Raw genomic sequence first — 12,063 nt, 5'->3', positions numbered from 1 at the left:
GTAGAAAAAGAAAAGGGAACATTTTAAAAATAACGTAACATGACTGTCAATATACAGTATTTGTTTTGTGAGTGTTACTGAGTGTTGCTGTCATCAAGGATTTGATTATCATTATTTCTTTCAATCAGGTTCGTATTTGTAGGATGTGTTGTGTTCAAGTTACATTCCGTGTTTGTCAATCGCTGTAAAGATGACAGGTTTCATTCATTGATTCGCTTACTGCATCAATAAACAGCTCGCCTTCTTCTTTATCTGAGACCTGACACACTGCATGCACGGGTTTTTTACACTGTCTTCCTTTAGCGGACATTGACTTTTTCCACCGTGTGCTTTGTTTCCACAGTAGCTGCATTTATGAATATGCTTATCAGACGCTTCATATTTTTGCTGCCTTTTCAATTGTGTAATTTGGTTTTGTTCAGCTCTTTGGAACTGTTGCTTTTTATCTGTGCACTGCGTCAGTTCACGTGAGCCACTCGGTGTACTTGCATCGAAGGTTCCCAGCTGTGCTGGTGCCGTCTCGTGCTATGTCCATAGCTGTATTTAATGTTACCTTAGTCCTGGCACTTAAAACTTTCTCTCGCAGTTTCGCTGAGTTTGTGTCAAACACCACCCTGACCATCTCATCTTCCTCTCCATAAGCACAGTCCTTAACCCGTGAATATTTAGTGGAGTTTGCTATTGGATTGCCGCTGACGGACGGCCTTATATGGGCAGGCACTAAATTACAAACGCCAGCGCAGCCTGTCTATGAACTTAATTTAAAGTGTAGGTTTACATCGTGCTTTGTTTCCGAAGTAGCAGAACTCATGAATATGGTTGTATATGTCACTCGCTCGCTTCTTATTGTTTCACTGCCTTCTCAATTATATAATGCATGTTTTTTCAGCGCTTTTTTGGAGGTCTTCCTGGTTTTCTATGTACTGCGTGATTACGTGGGAGGCGTGATGATGTCACACTAAACTCCGCCCACGGCGTTGAAGCTCATCTCCATTACAGTAAATGGAGAAAAACTGCTTCCAGTTATGACCATTACGCGTAGAATTTCGATATAAAACCTGCCCAACTTTTGTAAGGAAGCTGTAAGGAATGAACCTGCCAAATTTCAGCCTTCCACCCACACGGGAAGTTGGAGAATTAGTGATGAGTGAGTGAGTGAGTGAGTGAGGGCTTTGCCTTTTATTAGTATAGATTGTGGAATGGAGTGTGCTTTGTGAATGTTATTGTCCTAATAAAGTCAATTATTGGACTTTTATCTGGTGTCTGGCATCTGATCTGAGGGTTCAATGAGACGACAGTGCCCCCTATTTGTCACGATAGATAGATAGATAGATAGATAGATAGATAGATAGATAGATAGATAGATAGATAGATAGATAGATAGATAGATAGATAGATAGTGAAAGGCAGTATAAAACATAGATAGATGTTTTATACTGCCCATCCAGCCCCGCCTACCTTCAGAGTAACCTGCCGGCCACTACAGTGTAGTCTGCATCCACCATTGCCTGTGTACTGATACTGGGAAATCATATGGATTCCTACACTCTGAGATCTAAGGCGCTATATAAATAAAATGGATTATTATTATTATTATTATTGTTGTTGTTTTTATTATTACTGTTATTGTTAGCATTATTGTTGTTGTCATTATTATTATTGTTGTTTTTATTTTTATTTTTATTATTATTGCTGTTGTTTTTATTATTATTGTTATTATTGTTTTTATTATTTTTATTGTTGTTGTTATTATTATTATTATTGTTATTTGAGCCAGGTAGGACCATTTTTTGCAGTTCTGAGACGACTTATGATCGCGGGCACGGCTCACACTTTATGCCCAGTTCATGCAGGATGCCCGGCCATTCCAGAGGGCAGACCCACTTCTCCTCTTGCAATTGTGTGTTGAATTTGGATTGGCACACACTGGAGTGGGTATGGATGTAAAAATGGTGGCCCATCCAAGGTTGGTTCTTGCTTGAGTTTCTCCAAACTACTGACAGGGTAGGCAATGTATTGGGAAAAATACAGATTAAAAACAAATGGAGCAATGGATATTTTTTGTTCTATTTAATATTTATTTTTTTACAGTATGTGCAACAAAAATTAAACTTAAAAAATAAACTTAACCACAAATCCTAACTGAAGAATGAAAGAAAATTGAACACCATCGTACTCCCGCTGACCTGCCGATGGGAGTGAAGTCTTTGATTGTTCTTTTCGCACGTCCACATGTCCACAGTTTGTGAATCTGTAGTTTGGCACAAAACAAAAATCTAATATCAGAGTAAGAGGCATCAATCGAGTTTCTTTTTGGATTTTTGTAAAATCGTGGAAGTGTTAATCCATCTATTTACATCATTTGATTGTAGGAATGTGTGAATCAGATGGCATGAAGACTCAGCGGAAGCTGCACAGCTCAAACCGCGGCACAGTCTACGTGGCCAAGGCGCCGGGCAGCCCATGGACGATAATAAGGTGCTCATTTTCGTAAAGAAAAAAAAATTAGTCTTCCCTTCATATTTTCGTCAGGTCACCAAATGCTAAATTTGCAGTGTGCTCCTGCTTAATTGTATGAACAGAGCTGAGGAGATTTGGGAAGACAGGTGGCATCATGTAGCCGTTGTCCATGAGGTCCCCGACGGGGGGCTCGAGTCGCGTCAGGCTGAAGCTCAGAGCCTCTGCCGTGCTGTTCATCGTGTTCTCAGAGTTTGCCGTGTTCAAGCAGGCCGTCTCTTCCCCTGCCAAGGCCTGAGACATCGAAGTAAAGTTCTGATAGCCGGCGTCTTGATAGGGGTCACTGTCAGCAAACTGGTAATTAGGATAGGGATCCATGAAAGCAGAGTCAGCGTGGGGATCCATTGACTGGTTGTCCATCGGCCAAGAAGGGAAAAGGGAATTCTCTGGAAGAGTGAGGCTGAGATCTGCAGAAGGTGGGAGACACAAAAGGGAAAACAATCAAACCCTCTTATAGCAGTTGGGTCGACCTCTCTGGATCACACCGCCTTCTGATTTATAACATTTAGGCAAAGGTGGACAAGTGAGTTGATGCCCCTATATGACAAAAGAAGACCCCACAGTTGTCTTTGAAATAACTGACCAAAAGTAATCAGGCACCTGTCATTGTGTATTCCATATTTAACAAAAATCAGACTTTGCTTTTGAGTTTGAATTCAATGGAATATTTCAAATCAGAACACAAATGAAAATGGCGTGGACACAAATGACGGGACCCTCAACATAATATTTTGTTGCACACCCATCAAAGGTGATCACTGCACACAAGCAACTCCTGGAGCTCTCCACAGGTCATTCGGCCCACTCGTCCTGATCAAACTGCTCCAGGTATATCAGGTGTGAAGGGGGTCTTCTCCAGACTGCAGGTCTCAGCTCTTTACACTGATGTATGGTGGGATTCAAATCAGGGCTCACAGAAGACCACTTCAGAATAGTCCAATGTTTGGGTCTTAGACATTCTTGGTTGCTTTTCATTGTGTGTTTTGGCTCCTTAAACTGTTGGAGGGTTGATGACCTGCAACTGAAGCAGAGCTTTCTGACACTGGGCAGGACACTTCACTACAGAATGTCCTGATGGTCTTGGGATTTCATTGTTCCTCACACAAACTCAAGCCACCCCATGCCAGACACAGTAAAGCAGGCTCAAAACATAACCGAGTGTCTTCCATGTTTCACCAGTCGGTGTGGTGGTCTGTTCTTTGAAAGCTTCATTTTTTTCATCTGTGGACATACAGAGCTGATGTGACTTGCCACACCACTCCAGTTTTGTCCCATCTGTCTAAAGGACCTTCTCCCAGAAGCAATTTAGCGAATTCCAGTCTGGCTTTCTTATGTTGGAATCCTCCTGGGTCTTCTTCCATTGAGCCCACCGTCACTCAATACGCGATTGACGATGCGATCAGACACTGATGGACCCTCCCCTTGGAGTTCAGCTTGTATCTCTTTGGAAGTTGTCCTTAGCTTTGTGTCTACCATTCTCACCTTCTGTCCATTCTGGGGTTGATTTTCCTCTTATGGCCGCATCCTGGGAGATTAGCTACAATCTCATGAACCTTCAACGTCTTAATAATATTTGTAACTATTGTCTCAGGAACATCAATCAACTTTGAGATAGTCTTCTAGCCTTTGTCTCTAACATGCCTGTCTATCATTTTCTTTCTGATCTCCTCAGACGACTCTCTCCTTTGCTTCCTCTGGTCCATGTTCAGTGTGGGACACCAAACAGCAGGGTGATGACTTGTCTCCATTTAAATTACCTGAATGACTGAATGCACGATTAGAGACACGTGTGACATGAATTGATATGAGTTTGAAAACTCAGATCCAATTATCGAGGACCTTTGCTAGGGGTCCCAACAAATGTGCCCAGGCCATTTTAGAATCTCTTTGTAGAATAAGCAACACTTGATCTCTTGTCACACGTGCTTTGCTTTACTTGATGACATTTTAAAGTCAGGCATTTACACTGGGGACAACTGTTTTTCATGACATCACAGGGGGCAGACAGCACTTTATCAATGAGCTCTAAAGGGGACCAACACATCTGTCCACATCTGTATGTAGCCCTGTAGTCACACCATGCAGTCAGCTGAGGACTGCCACCATATCACTACCCACAATCCTGAGTGGGCACTGCTATCTGTCTAGTGGACGGGAAAAAGCAAACGCTGCCATGATAAGTCCCTGCAGGTGCCAGTGCCCATGCTGAAGAAATACAGAAACCATGAAATGTGATGAAGTTAATTATGAAATGTGCTACATGAATGAGTACATCAGTCTGACTCACTGAGGAATCTTAAAATCGTCACCTCCGCGGGCCAATTCAATTTCTATATTGCACTCTTCACTGACGGCAGCCGCAATGAACCCAGTGACAAGTCCCCCGGTAAGATACAAGTACAGATTTTACAAATCACTAAATACAGAGTTAGTACCCATAAAGACACACGTGTATGCATTTAAACAGACAGAAAATAGAAATAGAAACCAACATTAACTCTCCATGATGTCATTCATGAACTAAGGCCAAATGAAAACTGACATAAATTGACAATTAAATATGGAAAAATGCCTTGGGGTAATGTTCAGTATGTAAGACCCCGACTCAGTGGCTTCGAAGAGTATTTGGACCCCTTCACTTCCTGCACACTTTACTGCATTGTTGATTTCTTTTTACTTTCTCGTATACAAAGTATTCTAATCGTCCAAAATTTTGATTTCGAGATTTTGATGAATCTCGATGTTTTAGACCTCCCTGAGTCCGATTTGCTTTCTCGCAGGCAAAGCATTTTAATTGTCCAAAAATTCAATTTTGAGATTTTGATGAATCTCGACGTTTTAGACCTCCCTGAGTCGGATTAACTTTCTCTCTGGGAAAGTATTGTATTCATCCAAAATTTTTGTTTCAATTTTTTGATGAATCTCGACATTTTTTCTCGCGGGGAAAGTATTGTAAACGTCCAGACATTTGACACCTCGAGATTTTGATGAATCTCATCGTTTTCGACCTCTCTGAGTCCAATTTACTTTCTCGTAGGCAAAGTATTGTAATCGTTCAAAATTTTAATTTCGATTCTTTAACGAATCTCGACTTTTTGACATCCCTGAGTTTGATCTACTTTCTCGTAGGGAAAGTATCGTAATTGTCCAAAAATTCAGTTTCGAGATTTTGATGGATCTTCTCGATTTAGACCAAAAATGCTATTTTCAGAATTTTGAATGTGTATGTGTGTGTGAATGTAAACACGATAACTTGAGTACTCTTTTACTAAGGACAACCAAATTTTACATACAAGTAATTAGGTACAAAATGTAGATTTTATTTCAACTTTTGGGCTATTTCCATTAACCAGAAGTGGTACTTTACCTTTTATTGATGCAGCTGCAGAGTCTGACGTATTCAACTTTACTTTTATAATAATTGTTCAATATATTATTAATTTGATTTGATTTGTTGTTGATGGTTCTTTAGTGTACATAATATAAAAATATAATCATTGTCTTGTGGTTTACTCCTCAAATATCCATCCCCTTATCTGAGTATACGAGAAAGTCGAGGGGAGCCACTCCCGGTTTTTTATTTCATGCTCTTAGTGTCCAAGTGGTCTGGTATATGTTGATTATGATCATTTTTCTGATATTTCTTCAAGCTCTGGACCCTCATCTTTAGTGCAACAAGGGTAGGTCTGTTTTATGGCTGCAGTATTGTTATGTGATGCTGTGCTTATCAGATAAATTGTAGTGAACACCAACAAAGACCTGTCCGGGCCGACTGTTTAGAACAACAAAAAGAAGTTTTTAGCAGTAGAGTCTGCACATACAGACGTGACAGCTCAGCCATCTCAGTCCGGACAAAGACAAAAAAATAAAGTTAAATTAAAGAAGAAGCAGGAGTCACAGGAATACAGTGTGCAGAACGAAAGACTCTCACGGGTCAGCAGCCTGTGTCTCTAACTGTTGCCTACAAAGTGAGGAGCACTCAGGTAATGTATGAGGAAAAACATCTGATCTGGAATATCAGTTCACCAGGTTAACAATATACCCAGCTCAAGTACTTCGAGAACCTTACATCATTTAATAAAGTCCAGAATAAGTACAAACCTGCATGCTGGTCGTCCATCTCCATCTTGAAGTGCGGCTGTGGCCTCTTCCTCTTCCGCTTAACATCATAGGGGTCTGTGGGACAAGAAAAAGTTTAATGAAACTGTTAGTCATCTTGGTGAACAAAATACATCTGGAGGAAGACGGGGAGATTGTCTTCAGTCTCCAGAAAAACAGAATAATCATAATATTATAATATTATATGGGCTAGATAATTATAATAATAAAAGATAATAATGGACAAAAAAGTTCCACTTATCCAACTGAAAATGTACACAAGGGAGGAAATACTGAGAGGGACTGAGAGAAGCACTGAAATAAAAAGGAAAACTCAATCCTAATGCTACATTTGGGCCATCTGTCTATCTATTTATCTATTATATAGTGCCTTTCATTTCTATCTATCTATCCTTTCATTTCTATCTATAATATAGTACCTTTCATTTCTATCTATCTATTATACAGTGCCTTTAATTTCTATCATATAGGGCTTTTCATATCTATCTATCTATTTATCTAGTGCCTTTCATTTTTTTCTATCTTTCTATCTATCATATAGTGCCTATTTATCTAAAGATCAATCAATAAATCCAGGAGATGCTTAATTAGAAAAGGTTGTGGTCAGGAATAGCAAACACTCAAAACTGGGAGATCCAAACTAAACCAGCCAATCACAAGACCTCAATGTTAACCAGGAGTCAAAGGTCAAATGGAGTCCAAGACCTAAATATCCAAGTGGCGCTGGGCCTACTTGACGGCAAACGGCTAACCACACACGCAGAGTATCCACTGATGGAGAGCGCGTAGTAAAGCCATCACAGATTCGTCCATAGATTTCCATTATGTTACAAGCTCGACTTACACAGATATGTGACTCCTCATACAGAAGTCTCATACATAAGAAAATCAAGACGGGAATAAGATGTAAAGTTTAAACAGAAAATAAACTTCATAAATGTACTGTACATGTCAGAAAGACCCTAAACACAGCTGTCAGAGGTGCTTATTTTTATATTCATAGCACACACTGACACGCTCTACGCACTGAGACAGCCTGCCCAGCTGTGTTCCCTGCCTACCTGGGTCTTGGGGCAGGTAGGTGTACTTGACAGGTTCACTGTCCATGTGATCAGAGACGCGCCTCAGGACCACATTGACCTCCACCTCTTCTGTTATATTAAGGTCTTGGTACGGCGGAGACTTGAACACAATGGCGATCTGCCGATGGACGTCAGTTTGTGCAAACTCCCCCTTTGCTTCCCAGTCATCTAAGCAGAAAATAATCTCAATATCATCTGCAAATAGAGGGGAAGAAGAAGAAACATCAATAAGTGATGGCGTGTACCAGCAGCGTTACGGTAGCACTGAACTTCTCTCAAAGCCTTTCTTTGATCCTCAGCTGTCCGTCACTACTTACCTTTCTGCACTTTGTCACACAGGAGATAGATCTCCGTCTTCCCTGAGCACGGCCCACGGACAATGTTTAAGCGGTTGATCTTCAGCTCGGATGTTGTTGTTGCCTCTATGGATTATAAAGAAATACAAAAAGAAGGAAAACAGTTAAAGAGCCAATCTTTGACATGGTAGTGGCGTACCTTTGACACACACACACACACACATGAGCCTTAACTCTAAGTGATGTGCAACATCAGGATACTTTTAGGTTCTTCAGAGCAATGTTTCTTTAAACATATTTTTTTCTCGTGACCCAGTCATGCCCTTCTTATCGTTTACATGACCCACACCATCGTGAGATCAAGGGTGGGGGAGGGTGAAGTCCCCCTTGGAGATCCAGTGCCAACAGTCATCCCGGGAGTGGGAGGGGCTTGTCCCCTTAGAGAACAGAACAGTCATACTGGAGCAATGTCATCTGCTTACACTGTCCACGGGGGAACAGTCATGAAGAGATGGGTCCAGCTTCAGACCCCCGCAGCTCCGTGATTCAGTTCCTCCTCTGGACGGTCAAATGGATTGCAGGTTTTTTGTCAGTTGGTTTGCTTGACTTGAGTCAGATAACATTTCCCTAAACCTGAATCTTAACCACAGTCTAACCTGGTTATATTATCACTGATCACTGGAGTGGGGCTCTGGAGGTCCGCAGCTGGAGTCTATCAATAATGAGACACTTTGAAAATCATACATGACCCTTCCTCATTGAATACAATGGTGAATTATGACTCTGCGTACCCCCAAAACAGGTGACTCGTGACCCATTTTGGGCAGTTTAAGTGACATATTTAGAGTCACAAGACAAGGTGATGTTGGGTATTGAAGTACGGCCATCTTAAAGGCTTAATGACCATCTGAATATACGGACCACCATAACATTCACAAATAAAGCACAAATGGTACCAAAAGTTCAACACATTTATGAGACATTATAAAACAGCACAGCGGTGCCTCGGTTTGCGAGCATAATTCTTTCCGGAAATGTGCTTGTAATCCAAAGCACTCGTATATCAAAGCACATTTCCCCCCTAAGAAATAATGGAAACTCAGATGATTCATTCCACAGCCCAAAAATATTCATATAAAAATGATTAATACAAAATATAAAGTAAAAATACATAAAACAAATGAATTTGCACTTTACCGTTGAAAAGAATCGTGGCTGGTGTGAGGGAGACGAGAGAGAGGAGAGGAGGAGGGTTATTGTGTGGACGACTTTCACTCTAACTAATAGAATCCCTGCTATCTGTTGGCTCACTGGAATCTTCTTCTTTTTTTGCGACATTAACAAGGAAACCTCTCCAATGACAGTTGCTTTTGCCTGAAGAGTCACTACACTTGGACACAAAATAAAAAAAAATGCTCTACGCACCGTAAGGTTTCTAAACTCTTCGGGACTCCCCCCAACGGGACGACACGCGGCAACTGCCGGCTCCCAGCGCTGTAGCAGTTCGCTGCAAAAGCGAATCCGAAAAGATTGCGGTTGCGCTATAAGCACCTGCCATCGATGAGTGATGCAGGGAACGTTATAAATACAGGGCACAGTATTACTTGGCCACTAACCTGGCCATGACCCTGCCTGACTGCTGTGTCTGTGTATAGGAGAGCGGTAGATCCCGCAACAATAAATAACTGTGCTGTTCCTGTTTCAAGCTGAATAAAGCTGGTGTCGCTAAAGTACTGAGACTCAGCCTTGTGTTTTGGGGTGCAAGATAGGGACTCGCATGTTACAACACACACACGTGATCACCATGCTATAGTAAACAGATGTTGACTATCTGTGTGAGGTGAGCTGACTGACACCGAGTATGGGAGATGATTACCCACAATCCCGTGTGGAGAGAGAGAGAGAGAGAGAGAGAGAGAAGAACCATCGGCTCAGTTGTGATCATGTGACGCTCAGTAGATAAAACGTATACGTACTACTCGTATTGCAAGACCTCGCTCGTTTATTAAGTTAAAATCTCTCTATTATAAAAAAAAATCTTGGAAGGAGACGAGATGTGATTTTCTCGGAAAGACACTTATATGTCCCAGAAGACGAGTCCACACCCGGGGCCGGAAATAAAGGACAAAGAGTAGATGACAAAGTAGAACGTTGTAAAGAATTCAAAAACGTTCGCATGATACACATGCAGAGCAGGTTAGAGGTAATGAAAATATGAAAATTCGAAAGTCTCAAAAAAAGGATAGTAAAGATCGCTTTAGCGTAAACAAATGGAAATTGTCACTCGGTGAAATAACGGAACAGCAAAAAGAGATCAAATATATTGTTCACATTTAAACTTTAAGTCGGAGACTTGTAGATTGTCTAATTTGTGTTGCCAGCGAGATGAAGTCCCGTGAGACGGAGACTTTTAACATGAGATTCTTTCAAGCCATGTCCTACTTACAACTATTTTCAAACAAGAACACGGCCATCTAACCTCTTAGTCGTGCGAATGCTTTTGGCAGACACTCTTCCTGCGCTCTCAGCTCATAAATTTTATCAGGACAATAATTTTATATGTTCTAGACACTTCAACGACTAAGTAAAGAAGGAAACAGCATGGACAAACATTCGAAAAAGTCGTTTTATTTATCAAACAGAAAGAAACGATATTCACTCACGGGCAGTTATATGTTGCGTTGTCACGATGTAAGTCCAAACATGGAATCAAAATTCAATGCGATCTTGAAAAAAAGTTAATTCCAAATATTGTTTTAACTAAAGTTTTAAAGTAAAAGTGAAAATAATGCATATGTAACAATTCCTATGAAAATAACAATCTCTTAAAATTGTATATCCGGTTAACCGAACCCGGGGGTGGGAGAGCGAAGCGACCAGGGGGCGGAGCCATCTAGTTTATTAAAAATTTTAGCTCGTCTTGCAAAAAACTCGAAAACTAAGTTCCTCACGATCCAAGGTTTTACTGTAGTTACGTGTACGTTGTCACACACATGCACATGGGTGATAGCTAAAGGGCTTAATTGAGAGTAATTCCGAGCCAGACCCCAGGTAGCGGAGTGCACTGACTCTTTTTTTTTTTTGCTTTTCTGTAGGCCGTTCACGGGAAATTCCATCTGGCCCTGATGACATCATTCCTGGTTCCAGCCCCTTTGACATCACTTCCGGGTGCGAGCCTATGGATGAAGACCCTTCCGGTTCCTAACCCCTTTGATGTCACTTCCTATACTGGCCTTTAAAGCTGCCACCTTTCCTCCTATCCCCTCAGTTCTGTTCTGGACTCCAATCTGTACACATCAGTACAAACCTTTGAACCATTTTGCAGCCAGGGAATAATATACAGGTGGCTGCACTAAATCTCTCTTTTCTCTACAAAGCCACAAAAATCTTTCTGTGTTTTTTTTTTTTTTATTATTCTTGTGACAGTATGTTGTCACACACATGCGTTTGGGAGTCAAGCAAAGGGACCAGAAGGCGCTAATTCCATGACATGGCCATGATGTCTGCACTAAATCTCTCTCTTTTCTCTCTACAAAGCAGACAAGAGAAATTCTGCCTGTATCCGATGACAACATTACTTCCTGTCCCGGCCCCTGAGGACATCACTTCCAGGTGCAAGCCTATGGATGAAAACCGTTCTGGTTCCTGCCCCTTTGATGTCACTTCCTATACTGGCCTTTAAAGCTGACACCTTTCCTCCTATCCCCTCAGTTCTGTTCTGGACTCCAATCTGTACACATCAGTACAAACCATTTTGCAGCCAGGGAATAATATACAGGTGGCCGCCACAAAAACCTTTCTGTGTTTTTTTTTTTATTATTATTTTTGTGACAGTACGTTGTCACACACATGCGTTTGGGAGTTAAGCAAAAGGATCAGAAGACGCAAATTCCATGACAAGCCAGGGGGTTGCGAGTTGCACTAAATCTCTCTCTTTTGTCTCTGCAAAGCAGACACGAGAAATTCCACTTTTATCCGATTACGACATTACTTCCTGTCCCGGCCCCCAAGGACGTCACTTCTGGTTCCGCCCCAATGGCATCACTTCC

At 41.3% G+C, this 12,063-nt stretch overlaps 1 protein-coding gene across 2 annotated transcripts in view; it reads right to left on the bottom strand.

Moving 5' to 3' along the window:
- Positions 1 to 2,076: 2,076 nt before the first annotated feature.
- relb (v-rel avian reticuloendotheliosis viral oncogene homolog B) overlaps positions 2,077 to 12,063 on the bottom strand; it is an 85,033-nt gene continuing 75,046 nt past the window's right edge. For both annotated transcript variants that reach the window (XM_039768085.1, XM_039768086.1), the window contains 4 exons: positions 8,036 to 8,140; positions 7,698 to 7,913; positions 6,619 to 6,693; positions 2,077 to 2,924 (listed from right to left, as the gene is read on the bottom strand). In XM_039768085.1, the coding sequence (XP_039624019.1) occupies positions 2,518 to 2,924; positions 6,619 to 6,693; positions 7,698 to 7,913; positions 8,036 to 8,140 (803 nt within the window). In that variant the 3' untranslated portion in view covers positions 2,077 to 2,517. The remainder of the gene's footprint in view (positions 2,925 to 6,618; positions 6,694 to 7,697; positions 7,914 to 8,035; positions 8,141 to 12,063) is intronic.

Source organism: Polypterus senegalus, chromosome 11 (genome assembly GCF_016835505.1).
Source record: "Polypterus senegalus isolate Bchr_013 chromosome 11, ASM1683550v1, whole genome shotgun sequence".
Classification (NCBI taxonomy): domain Eukaryota; kingdom Metazoa; phylum Chordata; class Cladistia; order Polypteriformes; family Polypteridae; genus Polypterus; species Polypterus senegalus.
Note: the sequence above shows the minus strand (reverse complement) of the source record. Positions and strands in the feature narration are given on the sequence as shown.